The 22,600-nt window shown below is 44.5% G+C and overlaps 1 protein-coding gene across 2 annotated transcripts in view; it reads left to right on the top strand.

Moving 5' to 3' along the window:
• Nucleotides 1-8,934: 8,934 nt before the first annotated feature.
• Nucleotides 8,935-22,600, top strand: part of STAP1 (signal transducing adaptor family member 1) — a 221,731-nt gene continuing 208,065 nt past the window's right edge. Inside the window, exon 1 of one of the 2 annotated variants that reach the window (XM_073637049.1) lies at nucleotides 8,935-9,181. In XM_073637049.1, the coding sequence (XP_073493150.1) occupies nucleotides 9,071-9,181 (111 nt within the window). In that variant the 5' untranslated portion in view covers nucleotides 8,935-9,070. Of the gene's footprint in view, nucleotides 9,182-9,602; nucleotides 9,665-22,600 lie in introns of those variants that run through there. The other variant, XM_073637050.1, reaches the window with a different exon arrangement.

Here is a 22,600-nt window from a genome sequence, read left to right as displayed (position 1 = left end):
GTACTGTATAGTATTTTTTTTATCTAAGTAATGAAAAAAAAATCGGAAAAGTGTAAAAAAAAAAAAAAATTATTTTTATTTTTTGTTTTTGTTTTGTTTTCTTTTGCTTCCATTTTCCGAGACTCGTAACGTTTTCATTTTTCGTGATCTGTTGCTTTGTGAGGAATTAAGTTTTGTGCGCTATACAGAGGTTTTTACTGATACTGATTTGGGGTAGGTAGCAGAGCTGGAGCCGTCCTGGGAACCATGGAAAGGTAAGGATGAGGTTGGTTTATTATTTTACTTTTATTGCAGGAGATCGTTGGCTTCAGCTGGAATGGGCGTGATGGTAAGTGTGGTTTAATTTAGAACATTAAAGAATTGTGTGTTTATTTCAATTAAAGGACTTTATTCTGGGTGTTTGTGTTTTTTTTTAACTTTGACTATGGGGTTAGTAATGGAGGTGTCTTACAGACGCCTCTCCATTACTAACCTGGGCTTGATGTCAGCTGGCATTATAAGCTGACATCAACCCCAGCCCTATTACCCCACTGCCACCGCTACAGGGCAGTGGGAAGAGCGAGGCTAAGTGCCAGAATTGGCGCATCCTATGGATGCGCCATTTCTGGGGCGGCTGACGGCTGGTGTTTCTAGCCTGGGAGGGGGCCAATATTCATGGCACCCTTCCTGGGCTATCAATATCAGCCTCCAGCTGTCTGCCTAGCCTTTGCTAGCTATTAAAATAGGGGGAACCCCACGTCATTTTTTGGGGGGGGGGTCCCCCATTTTAATAGCTAGTAAAGGCTAGGTATTCAGCTGGGGGCTGATATTAGTAGCCTGGGAAGCTCCGTGGGTATTACCCCCTTCCCAGGCTTCAAACATCTGCCCCAGCCGTCTGCTTAACCCCCGCTAGAGACTAAAATTACGGGGAACCCCACGCCAATTGTTTTGTAAATAAATCCTTTATTTTAACATTAAATGAGTGTAAGAAGTACAGTAATCAACACTATCACTGTACTTATTATATATGTGACTGACATGTTTCTATTTATCTACTCTATGTGTGATGCTCTATTCTTTTTGTTCTAAATTGTCGGGTACCGATGTTGAATTGCCGGCCGGCTTTTTTAAAGAGAGGATGCATGAAAACACTATTATTTTTTTTTAATAAATCCTTTAACACTAAATGACAAGTACAGTAACCAACACTGTCACTGTACTTCTTATATATGTGACTGACATGTTTCTATCTACAGTATCTAATCTATTTGTGATGCTCTATTCTTTCTGTTCTAAATTGTCGGGTACCGGTGTATGCCGCTGATAAATTGCCGGCTTTTCATGTTTCACTGTGAGCACTGTTCCCATCGATTTGGGCAACTACTGTAATGCCATAACCACCATGGCTGTTGCATTACAGTGAGTGGCAGACAATCCCTGCATGATGTGAAAAAATCCAGTTACTCTTTTGGTGCACGAACAGTTATCGAACATAACCTTGAACAACCGAATTTTTTGCAAATCGTTCGAGTTCGTTGAACGACTTGAACACCGCCCAAAACAGCTTGAATTTGAGATTGGCGAACAGTTGTAGTCGAACACTGCTCATCTCTAATAACAACCCATCTGTGCCGCTCGTTCACGTCACGGGCATGCCGATGTAACAATATGCCCCCCCGATGGAGTGATTTACATGCTACTGTCAGAGATTGACAGCGAGATTTAACAGGTTAATAGCCACGGGCAGAGCTTCGGCTGTTAAAGCCACATGAATCAGCCATCATTTGCCGGGAAAGGTGAGAGCTCGACATGGGAGCTGGCGTCAAAGGCAGGGACATAACATATAACGTAAATGTACGTCATATGTCATAAAATGTTAAGATACAAGGGATAAGTGGTGCAGGAAGGAAATATCTTATTCTACAGCTATGTATAATGCTATTATCAAATGATCATAGAGTGTAGTTGCATTAAAAAAGAAAGACGCTGTGTCTCGTTTGCTATGATGTTCTGCCTTTTAAAAAGGAGGCTCATACCTGTTGTAGTGATCCGTGAGTAAGGACTATATTGTAGTTTGAAATGCATAGGATAAGCTGTCATATATACAGTACTGGGAATGCCCTTTATTATTTGATTCTACAACAAAGTTTTTGCATAATTTTTATCCAAAAAGCAGCTGGATTCTCCCTACTGATATTTACCCCCCCCCCCCCTGTAGCAACAGAACTGCACTGAGCTCATTTTCTGTACCCATAACCTGCCACCTGATGTCACTTGTCTTTAACTTCTCTACACCTGAGGCCATATGAAAGGAATGCATGCTAGACAAGGAAGTAGTAAAGGGATTTGCCCAGATTAACCAGTGCATCACAGAGAATAATAAACTGAGTAAAAGGGAAAAGCAGATAGGCAGCTTAATGTGATAGTAGGCTCGTTAATTGATACGGGGCATTTACGTGCCCTTCTTTGTTTCAGTAATTCCTACTATTGCAGCTCTATTACATACTAAGTAGGGCTGGTAAAATTCTGGCAATGGTGTCAGTGTTTTATTGTTGGTGTTACTACTAAATAATGCTGTATTTAGGGGTTTTTCCAGTAATATCTTTCTATACAGCAAAAGAAAAGTTCTTAAAAAGCCTAGTACAGCATTAAAAAAAAATCCTTGCCTCTGTCATTCAAAAAAAATATGACATCTGCCCAAAGGTTGCATGGGGCACTGCTGCTCAGCCCTACTTACTACAGTTGTGCTTGGTCGTAATGCTTGGTGCACCCTGTGGGCTCGTGGTGGCACTGTTTTTGGAAGAAAGCAAACTCGCAGCGTGGTGATGGCACGGGCTACGGACTTTAAGCCAAAATATAAATGGTCAATGTGTTTATTCGGTTAATCACTGCACACCCCTAAGCTCATTGTTTTGGTGGTGCCCAGGATGGAGTAAGCACATACGTGACAGATACAGTAGATATGAGAGACACTATGCTAAGTGTCAATTTCAGGTTCTGTGACCTTGCTTACCTGTGTTTGATCCTGTTACTTATCTTGGATTTTGCTTCTTGCCTTGCCCTTGATATTGTAAGCTTCATCTTCCTCTTGAGTTGACTTTTTGGCCTCTGTTAGGCTGCGTGCACACGATGCGTTTTTCATGCGTTTATGCTGCGGAATTGAAGTGACCGCGGGCAAGGCCGCGCATTGGTATCTATAATCTGGCCCAGCAAGATCCCCACACACAGACTCCATCTTGATAACCGTATCTTTACTCGTATACATTTTTAACAGCAAAGAAAAACAATAAATGACAACAGTAAATATGCACAGTAATAACGTGTACTGATAAGCTGACCCTCACTGTCCCTACTCACACGTTACCAGTCCTTTACTCCAGAAGGATGTGTCCCCCGTCGCAGGCCTGTCTGTCTTTGCAGGAGGGCGTCCCAGCCGGAGAAAAAAACAGGAACAACAAATTACGCTGAAAGGAGGGAATACTTCGGCCTCTCGCCAGAGGACCCGCTTACAGTCTCTCTGATCCGGATAGCAGCTTTGGTGGATCCCTTATGTAGTCCACACTCCAGTAGCAGGGAGTGTAATAGCTGTATCCCTCAGCAGTGAAGAAGCTGGGGAAGGCCCCGAGGAAATGGTGTCAGGTAAAAGAAATCCCGTTGAGAGTCTCTCCTGCGCCACGCACGAGGGCCTGCACACCGTCCTGGCTCTTTTCACAGCCCACAGCAAACTCCTCGCGCGCTTTTTTCTGCTTCCCACTTTGGTCACGTGACTCTCTAGGGCCGGACACAGGAGGCTCAGTCTTTTGCTCTGTCATCACACCCTGCGCAGGTGCAACCTCTGGCCACAAGGTGGCAACATCATCCTGTGTAATCACTTCTGTAACAGGCTCTATATCAATAATCACCGAACAGCCAGAGCCTGCCAGCTCACTACAGAATTTCCGCAGCGGAAACGAATCAAAAACGCATGGTAATCCGCACCCCATGGTCCCCAATGGCATACCGCAATGTCAATGCACATGCTGCGGATTTTTCCGCAGCGTTTCTGCAGCTCATAAATCCGCAGCATGTTCATTAATTTTGCGGAAGCGCAGCGGAAGAGCCGCCACTGACTTGCATTGAGACGCACATAATCCGTGTCTGTACATTTGTACAAGCTGATTATATGCGTTTCAATGTGCGAATGGTACCCAGTTCTGGAGGAGAGAATACTCTCATCCAGACCTGGGTACCATTGTACCTGTGAAAAAAAGAATAAAATAACAAAGTTTATATTCACCTGTCCGGCGGCCCCTGTAGCGCTTCTCCTTCCAGGACCTGAGATGACGTCGCAGTCATGTGACCGCAGGCTGTCTCGCGAGATGCCGGCAAGTCAGGAAGGAACCAGGAAGGAGCGCGACAGCACACGCGGCGGCATCGGGGGTGAGTATAGCTTTTATTTTTTTATTTTTACGGTCACACTGTATAAATCCATGCCGTTTGCATGGATTTATATAGTGTGACCTAGTTATCAAGCACTTTCCAAGTGATGCGATCGCCTGGAAAGTGCTTGTCAGTCCGCATGCAGAAACACATGCGTTAACGCATGTGGGTACGCATGTGAATCCGCATGTATTCCGCATGTATTCTGCAGGAAAAACGCATGCACAATCTGCATGCGTTTTTTCTGCCAGGGAGATGCAGAAATGCTGCAGAAATTTTCTGCTTCATTTCTGCATCGTGGGCACATAGCCTGACGCCTAAATCTTGGTTCTGTCAGACTACTTTCTGATTCTCAGAAATTGATGGCATAGCCCTGTGACATTTAAGTATTTGGAAGATCTGCAGACCGTTATGTTTCCTATTAATAAAAATTATCACAACAGGAAACATGGAATTCATAATATTTGTCACATCACCGTGTGTGTATCTTTTTAGAAAATCATGCAACAAATAAGGAACCTAGCTTATCATATGATTAGCTAAAATGCATCATTTGGTCAATAGTGGCACTTTCTGTTACAAGCAAAGATCTTCCAAAATGGGTATGCTGCCTTCACTAAATTATCCCCTTAAAATAGCAACAGATAACATTATTATACTTGAATTCCCAACAACGTGTGCCCAGCCATTGCTTAATGAGGATACTTCTATGCACAGACGGGCATGCCATTGATGCAATCTGTGCAGCCACACAGGGGCCCACGAGGTAAGGGGGGGGGCCACTTCCACCCTCAAAGCAGGTGGAATTGTGCATAATGATTATCAATTAGACTGCAAAGGGCATATATTGTTTTTGCACAGGGGCCCACTTCTGTCGCTGTCTGTCACTGCTCCTATGGGCCAATCCAATTTAGTGATTATTGTGAGTATTGGGTGGGGCTGGTTTTCTAATAATTTCTCATACTATTTTCCAATCTTGAAAAGGGGGAGTCGTACATACCAAAAATTCCTGTCTGCGAACATAAAACGCGGTACGGATTCAATAGAAAGCATAGGCTTTCTAGCCTTCCATTGAATCTGCACCATGTTATGTGTGTGTGCCCTCAGACTGTGCTGTGCGCTCCTGTCCGCTGAGTTGCGCACCTCTCAGAGGAGGGGTGGATTGATCGGTAGGGGTCTCAGGACCTGGATCTCCTCCAATCTGCTTTGGTTGGAAAAGATCTCAAATTTGGACTCATCAGACCAAAGCACTGATTTCCACTGGTCTAATGTCCATTCCTTGTGTTCTTTAGCCCAAATTTGTCTCTTCTGCTTGTTGCCTGTCCTTAGCAGTTGTTTCCTAGCAGCTATTTTACCATGAAGGCCTGCTGCACAAAGTCTCCTCTTAACAGTTGTTGTAGAGATGTGTCTGCTGCCAGAACTCTGTGTGTCATTGACCTGGTCTCTAATCTGAGCTGCTGTTAACCTGCGATTTCTGAGGCTGGTGACTCGGATAAACTTATCCTCAGAAGCAGAGGTGATTCTTGGTCTTCCTTTCCTGGTGCGGTCCTCACGTGAGCCAGTTTCTTTGTAGTGCTTGATGGTTTTTGCAACTGCACTTGGGGACACTTTCAAAGTTTGCCCAATTTTTCAGACTGACTGACCTTCATTTCTTAAAGTAATGATGGCCACTCGTTTTTTTTTTACTTAGCTGCTTTTTTGCCATAATACAAATTCTAACAGTCTATTCAGTAGGACTATCAGCTGTGTATCCACCTGACTTCTGCACAACACAACTGATGGTCCCAACCCCATTTATAAGGCAAGAAATCCCACTTATTAAACCTGACAGGGCACACCTGTGAAGTGAAAACCATTTCCGGTGACTACCTCTTGAAGCTCATCAAGAGAATGCCAAGAGTGTGCAAAGCAGTCATCAAAGCAAAAGGTGGCTACTTTGAAGAACCTAGAATATAAGACATATTTTCAGTTGTTTCACACTTTTTTGTTACGTATATAATTCCACATGTGTTAATTCATAGTTTTGATGCCTTCAGTGTGAATGTACAATTTTCATACTCATGAAAATAAAGAAAAATCTTTAAATGAGAAGGTGTGTCCAAACTTTTGGTCTGTACTGATATATATACACCGCTCAAAAAAATAAAGGGAACACTCAAATAACACATCCTAGATCTGAATGAATGAAATATTCTCATTGAATACTTTGTTCTATACAAAGTTGAATGTGCTGACAACAAAATCACACAGAAATTATTAATGAAAATCAAATTTATTAACCAATGGAGACCTGGATTTGGAGTCACCCCCAAAACTAAAGTGGAAAAATACACTACAGGCTGATCCAACTTTGATGTAATGTCCTTAAAACAAGTCAAAATGAGGCTCAGTATTGTGTGTGGCCTCCACGTGCCTGTATGACCTCCCTACAATGCCTGGGCATGCTCCTTATGAGGTTGTGGATGGTCTCCTGTGAGATCTCCTCCCAGACCTGGACTAAAGCATCCACCAACTCCTGGACAGCCTGTGGTGCAACGTGACGTTGGTGGATGGAGCGAGACATGATGTCCCAGATGTGCTCAATCGGATTCAGGTCTGGGGAACGGGCGGGCCAGTCCATAGCTTTAATGCCTTCATCTTGTAGGAACTGCTGACACACTCCAGCCACATGAGTTCTGGCATTGTCCTGCATTAAGAGGAACCCAGGGCCAACCGCACCAGCATATGGTCTCACAAGGGGTCTGAGGATCTCATCTCTGTACCTAATGGCAGTCAGACTACCTCTGGCGAGCACATGGAGGGCTGTGCGGCCCTCCATAGAAATGCCACCCCACACCATTACTGATCCACTGCCAAACCGGTCATTCTGAAGGATGTTGCAGGCAGCAGATCGCTCTCCACGGTGTCTCCAGACTCTGTCACGTCTGTCACATCTGCTCAGTGTGAACTTGCTTTCATCTGTGAAGAGCACAGGGCGCCAGTGGTGGCTTTGCCAATCCTTGTGTTCTGTGGCAAATGCCAAGCGTCCTGAACTGTGTTGGGCTGTGAGCACAACCCCCATCTGTGGACGCCAGGCCCTCATAGCATTTTCATGGAGTCGGTTTCTAACACATGCACATTTGTGGCCTGCTGGAGGTCATTTTGCAGGGCTCTGGCAGTGCTCGTCCTGTTCCTCCTTGCACAAAGGCGGAGGTAGCGGTCCTGCTGCTGGGTTGTTGCCCTCCTACGGCCTCCTCCACATCTCCTGGTGTACTGGCCTGTCTCCTGGTAGCGCCTCCAGCCTCTGGACACTACGCTGACAGACACAGCAAACCTTCTTTCCACAGCTCGCATTGATGTGCTATCCTGGATGAGCTGTACTATCTGAGCAACTTCTGTGGGTGGTAGAGTCCGTCTCATGCTACCACGAGTGTGAAAGCACAACCAACATTCAAAAGTGACCAACACATCAGCCAGAAAGCATTGGTACTGAGATGTGGTCTGTGGTCCCCATCTGCAGAACCACTCCTTTATTGAGTGTGTCTTGATAATTGAAATAATTTCCATCTATTGTCTATTCCATTTGCACAGCAGCATGTGAAATTGATTGTCAATCAGTGTTGCTTCCTAAGTGGACAGTTTGATTTCACAGAAGTTTGATGTACTTGGAGTTATATTCTGTTGTTTAAGTGTTCCCTTTATTTTTTTGAGCAGTATGTATATGTATAGTTTGGATGGTGAATAAGCAGCCCCAATCAAGTTCAAATGAAATTAAAGCTGTCCTGCAGGATCAGGATGCATCAGTGTCCACGCAAACTATCCGTCAACATTTGAATGAAATGAAACGCTATGAGACTCGGAGGATCCCACTAGTGACACAGAGATATAAAAAAGCTAGACTGCAGTTTGCAAAAAATGTACATGAGTAAGCCAAAATCCTTCTGGGAAAGCGTCTTGTGGACAAATGAAACCAAGATAGAACTTTTTGTCCGGAACAAAATCCCATTGGACACCTGTGGCAAAATCTTAAGATTGCTGTTGGGAGGAGGCACTCTTCAAATGTGAGAAACCTGGAGCAGTTTGCAAAAGAAGAGTGGTCTAAAATTCCAGTTGAGAGGTGTAAGATGCTTGTTGATGGCTATAGGAAGCGATTGATTTCACATATTTATTCCAAAGGATATGCAACCAAATACAGTTGAAAGGCCCATTTTTGGGGTTTTGTGTGAAATTATGTCCATTTATAACAAAACATGTGTAATTGCAATAATTTCCTGGGAAAAATACTTCATTTTATGGCACAATTTAAAGAGTGCCGACACTTTTGGCCATGACTCTATGTGTGTGCGTGTGCTTGTAAACACACACGCGCACATAATATCATGATATCTTACCTTTCAGCATCATTTGCAATGGTGGCCGATTTATAAAAGATATGTTCCATTTCTGGAGGCATTGTGCTACATTTGCCAGAAATGAAGTAATCCGTCCATAGAAATGGCCTTTAATCTTACCTGCTTTCTCCTCCCAGCAAAAATGGGCTGGGTGAGCCTACAGCACAAACAATCTGCACAACATTTTTCTGCCTGGACTTCCTTATACACGCTGGTTATTGTATTATCTCTCACTTGGCATACTGCTAGCTGAGAGGGAGGTCAACGGCTAAAGAGATACTTGGAATAAGGAAACTGTGAACATGGCAGCTGCAGAACCTGCACCAAGAAGAATCTACCTGCAAAGGTCTAAGCTAACTTCACTGCCTTTATACTATGAGGGTTTTCTGTGGATCAAACGAAGTAGAAGTAAGGTAGGAATATTCAGATTGTCTATTCTCTATTGATTTGTACATATTCATAAAAACATTCATGGTAAATCCTTTAGAAACATTTTTGATTTTGTATATTTATATAGACAGTCAGAAGGATAGATAGACCATTACATATGATATTAAATTACCAAGATTAGAAGATATTTATCCAGGTTTTGGCATATTGCTAATATGCAGGTAAAAAAGTGAAGGTGATGCAGAATGGAGGCCCCTTCATTATTATTATTTATTATTATAGCGCCATTTATTCCATGGCGCTTTACATGTGAGAAAGGGGTAAACATAGCAAAAAACAATTACAATAATCTTGAACAAAACATGACCGTGACTGGTACAGGAGGAGCGAGGATCCTGCCAATGAGGACTTAGTCTACAAGGGATGGGTGAGGATACAGTAGGTGAGGTTAGTGCAGCTGTATGGTGGAGCAGTGGTTACTGCAGGTTGTACTCTTGTCGGAAGAGGTGGGTCTTCAGTTTTCTTTTGAAGGCTTCCATGGTAGGCGAAAGTCTGATATGTTGGGGTAGAGAGTTCCAGAGTAGGGGGGATGCACAAGAGAAATCTTGTTTGCTATTGTGGGAAGAAGAGATAAGAGGGGAGTAGAGAAGGAGATCTTGTGAGGAGCGGAGGTTGCGTGCGGGTATGTACCGGGAGACTAGGTCACAGATGTATGGAGGAGACAGGTTGTGAATGGCTTTGTATGCCATGGTTAGGGTTTTGAACTGGAGTTCCTGGGTAATGGGGAGCCAGTGAAGGGATTTACAGAGGGGAGAGGCCAGGGGATTGCGGGGGGACAGGTGGATTAGTCGGGCAGCAGAGTTTAGGATGGATTGGAGGGGTGCGAAAGTGTTGGAAGGGAGGCCACAGAGCAGGAGGTTGCAGTAGTCAAGGCAGGAGATGATGAGGGCATACACTAGTGATTTTGCAGATTCATGGTTGGGGAATGTGCGGATCCGGGAGATATTTTTAAGTTGCAGTCGGCAGGAAGCGGAAAGGGCTTGGATATGTGGTTTGAAGGAGATACTCATACTCAGGATTATGTGGTTCCCAGCACTCGGCACCACACCAATCAGAAGGGTATTGCATATTTTAGCAATTTGCCATCAATTTTTGAGATGAGAAAACCATAAAACATTTTATGAATCTAAATCTTACGATACATAGATCATTTTGCATGTCTATTAAAGCAATCTTTACGAGCACTATAAATAAATCACATAATGACTGTTGTATTACAGCCGGTGGACTTTAGCTTGGGGTTATGACTAGGAAGGCTAAAAAATTCATTGAGGAGCTATTATTTTAAAGATTTTACTTTCTCCATAAGCGTTAAACAAAGTCAGCATTGTACTTTACCTGAATTACACAGCCCACAAATGCCGATGATGGCAAATAATTTATATCTTATAGTGATTACACTTTAATAGTTACTGTATGTGAGCCAGAAGAGCCATAAAACTATGGATGCCGTCTCAGTGCAGTTAGATGAGGTTGATACGGTTTGCAGAGAATTCTGGCCTATGCATTGCATATAAGCCAATCCTGAAGAGAATTTTAATTTAGTCATTGTGAAGAAAAGCTGTCCATTGATAGAGGTTGACAATGCACCATTCCACTCATGAGTTACTATATGTGCGACTGCTTTGAAGAATCTAATATATATAATCGTCTTATCCCGTCTGTCTGTCCTTCTGTCCAGGAAATCCCGCGTGGCTGATTGGTCTGGCCGCGGCCAATCAGCGACGCAGGATTTCAGAAAAAGATGACAGCCGTTAGCGGCTCATCTGCCCCATGGAGGTCAGCGGCGATGCAGCCGGGAGATGACCGGCTATGGCCGCTGATCTCCCAACGGCAAGTGTGAAGGGAGGACCGGGGAGCGGTGCCGCCAGTCGGGATACTTCTGCTGCGAGCAGTCGGTCATCTCCCGGCTGCTCGCAGCAGAAGTACCCCGACCGGCGGCGCCGCTGCTGATCTCCATGCGGCTACCGTCGGGAGATCAATGGCTATGGCCGCTGATCTCCCGACGGCAAGTGTGAAGGAAGGACCGGGGAGCGGTGCCGCCGGTGGGGATACTTCTATTGCGAGCAGCCGGTCATCTCCCGGCTGCTCGCAGCGGAAGTACCCGCACAGGCAGCACCGCTCCCCGGTCCTCACTAATACGATTCGCTGATTGGTCAGTGATTTTGGCGCCAAATTTAAACACGCTCTCCGGTCCTCACTAACACGGTTCGCTGATTGGTCGCGGCCGGGACCAATCAGCGATATTTGTGCCAAATTTAAACACCGCTCTGCACAGAGGTCAGCGGTGAAGTAGCCGGGAGATGACCGGCGCTAGCCGGTCATCTCCCGGCTGCTCGCAGCATAAGTACCCCGACCAGCGGCGCCGCTGACCTCCATGCGGCTACCGTCCTCCCTTCACACTTGCCATCGGGAGATCAGCGGCCCTGATCTCCCGAAGGCAAGTGTGAAGGGAGGACCGGGGAGCGGCGCCGCCGGTCAGGATACTTCTGCTGCGAGCAGCCGGTCATCTCCCGGTTGCTCGCAGCAGAAGTACCCGCACAGGCAGCGTCGCTCCCCGGTCCTCAATAATACGGTTCGCTGATTGGTGCCAAATTTAAAAAACGCTTTGCTGATTGCGCCCGGTTGGCCGCATACATATTCTAGAATACCCGATGCGTTAGAATCGGGCCACCATCTAGTAGAGTAATAACCAACAAAGTTGGTAACTACAAGTAAGTTACAAAAGGCACAAATCATATGGGGACTTTTTTTGGGACTTGCCTGTCACTGTATCTTGCTGGTCACAATGTGATCATATTCACTTACTGTTCATACTGTATTATGGTAGTCTTTGGCTGTGCAATGTTTGATGCTGCAAAAGTTGCTCATAGGTCCCAGCCTTAATCATACCTTTACTGTGAGCTGCGTAGTTAGGGACGTACATAGGAATCCTGGGGGCACACACCAAAAAAAATGTACCATATATTGTGTGGAGCAGGCGGGGTAACAGGATGCCACCATTGTAACAAGTCAGCTTGGGAAATTGCTTCCTTCCAAAAAGTTTTAGGACCAAATGTGAGTGATATTATTGAAAAGTGGAAGCATTTAGGAACCATAACAACTCAATCATAGTGTGGCCCACTGTGTCCCTGACCTGAACCCCATGAATACATGAATATCTTACAACTCATCATTATTGTGACACAACACAGAATAATCTTGCCAAATTGAAAGCACTGATACATAAACAGCAAAGTAAGTTAAAGTGAATCTGTCACTAGATCTCACTATACGAGCTGTATTATTAGATAGATGTCTTAGACCTGATGAGACGGATGTACTTACTATGGAAATCACTGTCATAATGGCTTTATAATCCTGATATTAGGTTTAGCATTGTATGAGTCCAGCAGCAGAATCAAATATTCATGTGTCCAAATGTATTCAATCTTCACCCACTCAGCATGACGGACAGCTGAGCATTGTGAGATCTCAGCAGCAGTAGGGAAACTGAGGAACTGTCAATGGGAGGATATGGAGTTCAGCTGTTATGAAGGATTGTAAAGCCATTTTAACATAAATTGTCAACTTAAATACAGCATCTTCATCAGGTCTAAGATCTATCTAGTAATGTGTGCAGTTTCTATTGTGTAATCTGATTAACCACTTTATAGGTTAAAGGAGTTGTCCAGGTTTGGCACAAAAGTCTGCAGTCACTCTATGTAATTTCAGGCTTGTGAATCCTCAAAGCACACGCCATATGCAATATGCATGCTCCCGGTCACAATCCGAAGATGTACGCAGCCCTTCTCATTACCAATGAATTGAGCAAGGCTGCGTACATCTTATCAAAATGTGGCCGGAAGTATATATTTCACAGCATACTTACCATCACATTACCCCCTGACTCTCACTGGAGGATCCTGACAGCAAACGCTGTATGCGCTATGAGGATTCACAAGTCTGCAGTCACATAGAGTGACTACAGACTTTTGTGACAAACCTGGACAATACCTTTAAACTTCTGACTGCATACAAAAAATCTTCAGATTTTATCCAAACTTAAAGAAATCTACTTGCCCCCAAAGCCTGATTTACCTAAATGGTTGGTTGCTACTGAAGTTTAAAGTGAAATAAGATTGATCAACGATTATAATGCAGGAGTGTGCACAACAAGTGTTTTTATCAATAAATTGTATTGGAAATTATGCTCTTTAAACTACGTTCCCATGATGAGCTTTTGGCGAGTTAATTGTTGAAGATTTTCTGCAGCATTTCTGCACACGTTAAATAAAATAGGTTACTTTCATTTTTTCGAAAAATACGCAACTTAAAAACTTAACGAAAACTCATCTTGAGAACGTAGCCTTAAAGGTAATCTGTTACCAGTTTTTTGTCATGTAATCTGAGATGTAAGGGCCAATACCCTAATTACAATGATGGGCTTCAGGAAAATGGCAGCAGTGAGGCAGGAACAGAATCCCCGCTCTGTACATTGATTTCTCGGCGGTGGGCTTCAGAAAGATGGCTGCCAGAGGTGGCGGCGCATGCTCAGGTTTAGATCTTGGCTTAATGACAGAAGATGGCAGCCCCAACAGAGCCTCAGACGTGTGGCCCAAATGCAATGTGAACCTGGCCTTGCACTTTGTTGTAGAATTTGCATAGCTTAACTCGAAATATGATTCTTCCACTTGACTAACCACATTCTCCAGCGGAGATTTTGTTTTACCAGATACTCACGTTTCCTAGCATTGTATGATAGTGTATCACAGCATGCCTTTTTTTAGCTCATATAACACAGCTCGGACAGAACTAATTTGCATGAGTAGATCATATTTAACCCCATCACGATCTTTCAATCTTCCGTTATTTGCTCCTCTTCTTCCCAGAGCCATAATTTTTTTATTTTTCCATCAAACGTGTATAGATTCTTTTTTATTTAAAGGGAACCTGTGACCAGAAATAACGCCATCAACCTGCAGATATGCGGTTAATCTGCAGGTTAACAGCTTTATTATGCTGCCCGGCGCCTGCACGCAGCCAAATGCAGTGGGGAGAAAATGAACTTTATTCTCCCCGATAGCATTTGGTTTCAGTCTTGGGTGTGGGGGCGCCGCGAGTTCAGTCATCGCTCTGGGAATACAGAGCGGCAGCTATAACCGCACCCCCGGCCCTGACTGCCAGCCAGCCCCAATGCAGAGCCAGAGTCAGTCAGGTAATAGGGTTATTTCTGGTGACAGGTTCCCTTTAAGTGGTGAAAAAAATCCAATGTTTATAAAATAAATAAATAATGACACCATTTTCCGAGACCCGTAGCATCTCCATTTTTTCGGGATCTGGGGCTTGGTGAGGGCTTATTTTTTGCGTATCGAACTGACATTTTTATTGATACCATTTTGGGGTAGATAAGATCTTTTGATCGCCTGTTATTGCATTTTATTGCAATGTTGCAGCAACCAAAAACCGTAATTCTGGCGTTTTTTTTTTCTTGTTGTGCCATTTACCGATCGGATTAATTTAGTTTATATTTATTTATATCAAATCAGCTGTCATGTGCCGGAAAAGATGCGGTCTCAGAGCCGGAGCCCGCATCAAATACAGGGACAAGAGATATGACGTACCTTTACGCCATAGGTCGTGAGGCAGTTAAGTGGGAACTGCCTAGTAATCTACTATTTTCCACTTTCTGATGAAACTAATTGTGTAGAGTGCCATTACCTAGCGACGAGCAACACCACGCGCTGCTACACACGGACTAAACATCCATAACTCAATAGGCAATCAGTTCTGATGAAGGTCCATATGTAGGACCGAAACGTTAAACAACAACGACTGTCAAATATAATTTGTTTACTTTCACTGCAAAATCCTGAGTCTCAAGCTTTTATATTGCATTTGTGCTGAAACTAGGTTTGGCTTTTATGTCAAACCATTTTTTATTTCAACTTTAAATTGTCACATATGAAGAGCCCTAACTTTTCATTTTCCTTTGGTGACGTAGTCGTATGAGGGTTTGTTTTTCTGCAAGATGAGGTACATTTGTCAGCTGCATCGTTTTGGAGTAAATATAATTTATCAAGCCTTTATTAACGCTTTATAGGAATGGATATAAACAAAGCATCAGTTCTGCCACAGTTTTCATTTTTTTTTTTTTTTTTTTTAGGCTGTTTATCATGTTCGACAAATAAAGTGTTACCTTTAGGCTACAGTCAACTATTAGTATTTGTTCAGTATTTTACAGCAGTATCTGTAAGCCAAAATCAGAAGTGGAACAATCAGAGGAAAAGTATAATAGAAACTCATCACCACTTCTGTATTTATCACCCACTCCTGGCTTTGGCTTACAAATACTGATGTGAAATACTGATCAAATACTGATAGTGTGACTGTAGCCTTATTCTGTAGCTAAACACATACCAAATTTCTTTCTAAACTCATTTTATCGATGGGTGTGTAACCATGACATAAAAAACCTATAAAGTTTACTGTGAACTTAACATAAAGAATTGGTTTTAACAAGAGAAAGCAAAAAATAGGTATGTGCTTCAAAAAACAACATACATCATTGGCAATCAGATCAGTACAATTACTCACTGATACCTCATATTCAGCGCTACTACAATAAGTAGGAAAGTCAGGGTAAAAAGAGAGAAAGGAGAATGGCATTATCTCCTCTAGTTATGAGATGCTAAAGCGTCCCTCAGTTGTGATGAAAGTTGTGTGACAGGATTTCCATACCTATCAAAATTATATCGGCTGTGTCTGTTCTTCTACACTATTCTTTCATACATTAAAGAGGCGTTCACCATATTCATCCATTGTGCTATAATAAAAGATCTACTGTCCATCCATCGCATCACGATCATTTTCCTAGCCATGAACAGCATTTCTCAAATTAAACAACGAGGATAATGGCATCAGATATCATCTAAAACAATGTTTCCCAATCTCCAGTTCTCACGGCCCCCAAATACATCATGTTTTCAGGATTTCCTTAATATTGCACACATGAGAGAACCTGTGGCAATTTCTCATACCTTGATAGTAATTCCATCACCTGTGCTATACTAAGGAAATCCTGAAAGCATGATGGGTTGGGGGTTGTGAGGACGGGAGTTTGGGTAACACTGATCTAAAACACCCAACAAAAAACTAAAGACGAGAAAGGTTTAGAAGAATGGACACTTCCATAGAGGATGTTAACCACTGTTCTGCAGAAATAAGACACTAAAGGACACTGCCACATGAGCTAGATGAGGGAAGTCTTCCCATTTTATATAATGCTTTGGGGCTAAGTCCCATTAATGTAATTTATAAAGTTGAATTAACTGATGGTGAAATATACACTTGGGATACAAGCACCTCTACCCATTTCTCATTCGTAAAGGAGGAGACTAGCCATCTCCACCTCTCCTCTGCCAACAAAAGGGTAGGTGAACTTTGCCTTTTGAGTAGTTCAGTGTATAATGATGAAATTATTCCTTTGGGCCCCTAGCTACGAAATACTCTCATGAGAGGTTAGGAAAAAATAATGTATTCAACCCCAGAAAACTGTTGGAAATGCATGACTGAATTGTAGAAATCTATAGAATGCTATCCTGGGGATCTGGTATTGTTACTGAATATATTCATAGGAAACAGATACATTTTAGATGTATACATGACCTTAGGTGGGCTTCCAAAATACCAAAACCTATGGGTTACCTAACTGTGGAACCACCCAATTAGCCCATAAAAGGGTCTTTGTCTTAAGATCCTGAAACAGTTTTTTTTTTTTTTTTTTACTCTCACTCAGACCCTTGCAGCTAGCATTTGTATGAATAACAGAAGACATTTAAATTTATCTGAAGGCTCTTAAGCTGCCCCCAGGGATCCAATCTGTAAATGTGAGGCTTGAAGGTTGTTCTGAGTTGGTGAAGGTACCTCCCTTAACTCAAAGTTTTAATAAACATTGCTAGCTAGTTAGATTATTTAGATAAATATCTGGCAGTGCCATGTCACCATAATTTTTAGAGCATTGAAGTGTGGCCAGTAGTGATGGGAGAACACTAAAATGCTCGGATGCTCGAGGCTCAGGTCGAGCAAATTGGAATACTCGGGTGCTCGACTCGAGCAACGAGCCCAATGTAAGTCTATGGGAAACTCAAGCATTTTTCAGACGGCTCCCCCGGCGGTCTGCAGAGGGCCTAAAAATTGCTCAAATCGATGGGAACAGTGCTCAAATGACATGGGAACAGCATGGGGAAGACCCCTGGAAGCATTTCTGACTCCCAGGTCACTGCTGTGAACAACATTGTCAGAGGTATTACACCACTTTTACAGACTCACAATAAAGCATTCAAAAACTAAACCAAAATGGATTTTCCTGAAAAATATGTTAAGGAACATCCTTTCCAGGGTAATGACTTGTATATAAGCTAAAATAAATATACAAAAACAAAAATGCTCCTCCACACCTTTGGCTATGTTCACACGTAGCATTTTTGATGCGTTTTTGCACTTTTGCATTTCTTTCAACCAAGACAAATGCATTCACTGGGAAATGTAATTTTAACATTTTGCAACCTTATCTGGCCATGTGGTGTGTGACACATCATCAGACACATGCATACAGTGCTGAAAAGACATGGGAACAGTATGGGGAAGACCCCAGGAAGCATCTCTGACTCCCAGGTCACTTCCTAAAAGTGTGCCCATCATAAGTGATCCTTAGCGCATACGAAGATGCCTTGCGCCATGCACCTGTCGTTGCAGACTTGCAACAATCACCGTCCACGTCCTTGTCCCAGTGCAGCGTTCAGTTGTCCCTACCCCATACCTTGGAATGCAGGCGCAAATATGCAGCCAGTCACCCACCCACCCACAGGCTAGAATACTATACTACCAAATTTTTGACAGCTGCTTGCACTTGAAATGTAGCCTTTTAGGCTCGTGGAGGCGAAAGCTTTTCACAACCGATGGCGGCCGGGTGTCCATACTCGGTCCCCAGTCGCCAATATTTCTCCCGGTGTCGTTTCTGCCTTCCACAAGCACGGGTCCCACAACATTACCCATGCCCTCCCCAGTGCACTTCCTGGGAAGGACCGTCTAACCACAAACACGTGGTCAAGTGAATATGGCCAGGTACGGTACGGAGCCAGTCCGCAGCTTGTCGGTGAGTTGTATTTCACCACAGTCATATTTTTTAGCTTGGTAAAAGGACTTGGGAAACCGTACCTACTCCAGCTGTCATTTCTCCCAGGAAGTCCTCTAAAGCTGCTTGCACTTCAAATGTGGCCTTTTAGGCTCGTGGAGCTGGAAGCTGTCCACAATCTCATGCCGACGACGGCCGGGTGTCCATACTTGATCCCCAGCTGCCAGTGTTTCTCCCAGTATCGTCTCCACCTTCCAGCACAGGTCCCTGAACATTACTGGTGGTACTTTTCTGTGGGAATCTGCTTGCCTCCTACCAGCCTGTAATATTTCCAGTGAACTATGGTACGACGCCATGGTATTAGCACTTTCCTACCAGTAGGGAAACCATCCCCAATTTCTTTCTCAGGAATTCTATTTGGTAGACTGAGTGGCTGCCCAAATACATTAGTTTCTCACAAAGGAGCTGAAGATAGAATGGCAGTAAGTGCAAGTTTCTCCAGCCTGTTAGATATCACAGGGTGAATGGTAGCACATTGGCTCAGTGGTTAGCACTGAAGCCTTGCAGCGCTGGGATCCTGGGTTCAAATCCCAGCAAGGACAACATCGGCAAGGATTTTATATGTTCTCCCCGTGTTACGTGGGTTTCCACCTCAGTCAAAAGCCATGGAGTGTCCGGGAACATTCCCACACACTTGACTGCTTCTCGGCAGGGTTGGACAGTCCCACCCGAGATTCCTCGGGTGGGCCCTGTCTTCTCCATCAGGAGAGTTTATGATAGCGCAAACTTTGCAGCAGCAATGGGGCTCTTGAGCGGAGGAGAAAGGTGAGCCCTCAGAATCAAATCCTCTGGTGGGCCCAATGCTTTCAGTTTGAAACTGCTTCTCAGTGGGAGTTGTATTTCACCACAGCCATATTCTTTAGCTCGATGAAAGGACTGGCATAAGGGGAAACCGTATCTACTCCGGCTGTCATTTCTCCGTCACCAGGTTCCGCCCATTGTCACATACGACCATGCCTGGCTGTATGTTCAGCGGTGAGAGCCACAGATCAGGCTGCTGTGTTACAGCTTTCAACAACTCTGCAGTGCTGGGCGGTTTGTCACCTAAGCATTAAGCATGTTATCTTCAGCACAGTTTGTTGCCTCTTGGCCAAGGCAGTGCTGCAGTGCTGTCAGCTTGTGACTGATGTGGTCATTTTGGAGATGGAGGAGGAGGTGGAGGAGCTGAACAATGTGATTACATTGAGGTTACATTGGCGACTCTGTTTTTTATACTAAAGAAAAATCCTACTGTTTTTTTTTACGTCATTTTTTAAGACAAATGCATTCACTTGGAAATGTCATTTTAACATTTTACAACCTTATCTGGCCATGTGGTGTATGACACATCATCAGACACATCCTGTTTCATTTATGATGGAGGGACTCTGAAAGTCACAAAGCCTATTTTTATAGGGCCATCATTCGGCCCTTACTATTCTTAAAGGGCCAGCATTCATCCCTCGCTATTGTTAGAGAACCATCAGTCGGCAATGCTTTGTTGTTCCCATTATTAACGAGTGGGTCTTCTATACTGTTTGGCACTCCAATTCCCATTGGAAGAGATGTGGAGGACGGCCTCATAAAAAAATGTTCCCATTAGAAAGGAGCAGGTCTCCTATACTTGTAATGCCCATGCACTAAGTGTATGGACTGACAAACATTTACCCCTGGGGGGTATACATGAACATACTGTATAAAAATTATTTTTTACTGGCATCATAAACACCCTTTAAAAAAGTTATGTGGGTGTTGCATCACTGACCACGATCACCCTGGTGATATGGTGGTCGAGGAGGACAAGAGCAAATAGCCAAAATCAGGAAGCGTATACCCATGTGTGGGTGTGAAAAGGTGCATGGGAATACATCTCCCAAAAAAAGACACTGGATTTGAGTTTGTTATATGCTGCTATCATTCGGTGGTGTTGAGAAGTCTGGCCCAATCCAGGCCTTGTTCATTTTTATAAGAGTCAGACTGTCAGCATTTTCAGCTGACAGGCGGATGCGCTTATCAGCTTATCAGTTATAATTTCACCAGTGGCACTAAAAACCCGCTCTGATAAAACGCTAGCGGCAGGGCAGGCCAGGACCTTCAAAGCGTAGAGAGCCAGTTCATTCCACGTGTCCAGCTTGGATACCCAATAATTATAAGGCACAGAGGAATCACGGAGGACATTGGTACGATCGGCAAGGTACTCCCTCAGCATCTTCCCAAACTTTTCACTCCTTGTGAGAGTACCCCACACCTCAGGGCCTGTGCGATGGGAGGGGCTGAGAAAATTCTCCCAGAACTTTGACAGTGTTCCCCTGCCTCTGCTGGATTGGAGTTGTCTCTCTCGCCTGTAGTCCTTGGTTGTCAAACGAACTGTGACCTCTGCCGCCAGCAATTTCAGATGGGAATTTTTTTAATAGTTCCTCAACAAGGGCCTTCTGGTACTTCCCCATTTTTGTAGACCTGTCCGCCTCAGTAATAAGAGATATAAAGTTCTGCTTGTAGCGTGGGTCTAGAAGTGTCACCAACCAGTAATGACTGTCACCCAAAATTTTGAGAACTTGAGGATCATGGGAAAGGCAGCGTAACACAAACTCAGCCATGTGTGCCAGACTGCTAACAGGCAAGACTTCCGTGTCCTCACCAAGAGGACGAGTGACCATGCTCTCCTCCTTCTCTCTGTCCTCAGGCCATCCACACTGAACAGACGGTATGACAGTTGTACAGGTAGTACCGTCTATAGCTCATGAAACCAGCTCCTGTTCTTCCTCCTCTTCTTCTCACCCAAATCCATGTTGGGATGAGATGAGTCTGGTCTGTATGTAATCACCCTGTATAGTTCCTTGCTCCATCTCATCGTGCTCCTCCTGCAATGCATCCTCTTTGATTGTGAGCAGAGAGCGTTTCAGAGGACAGAGAAGAGGGATGTTGATGCTAATTATGGCGTCATTGCAGATCACCATCTTGGTGGGGTCCTCAAAGTTTTGGAGGATGGTACATATGTCTGACATCCATGTCCACTCCTGAGGTCTTATATATAGAGTCTAAACTGAATACCGACGGCCTTCTTGATGCTGGTACTCAACAACTGTTCTCTTCTGCTCACAAATCCTTCCCAACATCTGCAGTGTAGGGTTAAAACGCGTGGGGCGACATCACACACCAGTCTGCGAGCCGCAAGTTGCAAACGCAAGGGCGGCAGAAGCTGTAGATGACTTTCTAAAATGGGTACAGGCAGCATACTTTAACAAGCAGATCCGGCAGCTCTGGGTAGGATTTGAGAAACTGCTGAACCACGAGGTTAAGCACATGGGCCAGGCATGGTACGTGTGTGAGCTCGCCTCGTCTCAGAGCCGCCACCAGGTTCCGGCCATTGTCGCACATGACCATGCCTGGCTGTAGGTTCAGCAGTGTGAGCCACAGATCTGCCTGCTCTTTCAGAGCTGTCCACAACTCTTCAGCATTGTGCGGTTTGTCACCTAAGCATATTAGCTTTAGCACAGCCTGTTGCCGCTTGGCTGAGGCAGTGCTGTAGTGCTTCCAGCTTGTGACTGATGTGGTCATTTCGGAGATGGAGGCTGAAGAGGAGGAGGAGGCTGAGGAGGATGAGGTGCAGGAGCTGTAGACTGTGGGGGCAACACTGATTGACCTAGGACCCGCAATCCTTGGCGTTGGGAGGATGTGTTCCGTCCCAAGGTCCGACTGGGTCCCGGCTTCCACTATGTTAATCCAGTGTGCCATCAGCGAGATGTACTGTCCCTGCCCACAAGCACTTGTCCATGTGTCCACAAGCACTTGTCCACGTGTCCGTGGTTAGGTAGATTTTCCCGGTAACTGCGTTGTTGAGGGCACAGCTTATGTTTTGGGACTTGTGCTTGTGTAATGCGGGGACAGCACACTGGGAGAAATAGTGGCGGCTGGGGACCGAGTACACCAAGGGACAGCAGCCGCCATCAGGTTGAGGAATGCTTCCATCTCCACGAGCCTAAAAGGCAGTATTTCGAGTGCAAGCAGTTGCGAAATGAGGGACAAGGACGTGGACGTTCTTCCTGATGCTGCTACTTGACAGTGTGCAATGACAAGTGCAGGGCAGGAGGCATCTTCGCATGCACCATGGACAGGGGATTGGCTTGCATTTACAACAGCGAAAGAAGCAGTGGTGCCACCCGCAGACACTGTTCCTGGACCCTGGGGTTCGGCCCACAAAGTCGGGTGCTTTGTTGCCATGTGCCTG

This window comes from Phyllobates terribilis, unplaced genomic scaffold (genome assembly GCF_046119375.1).
Source record: "Phyllobates terribilis strain yellow unplaced genomic scaffold, ASM4611937v1 Scaffold_1__5_contigs__length_1240528914, whole genome shotgun sequence".
NCBI lineage: Eukaryota > Metazoa > Chordata > Amphibia > Anura > Dendrobatidae > Phyllobates > Phyllobates terribilis.
Note: the sequence above shows the minus strand (reverse complement) of the source record. Positions and strands in the feature narration are given on the sequence as shown.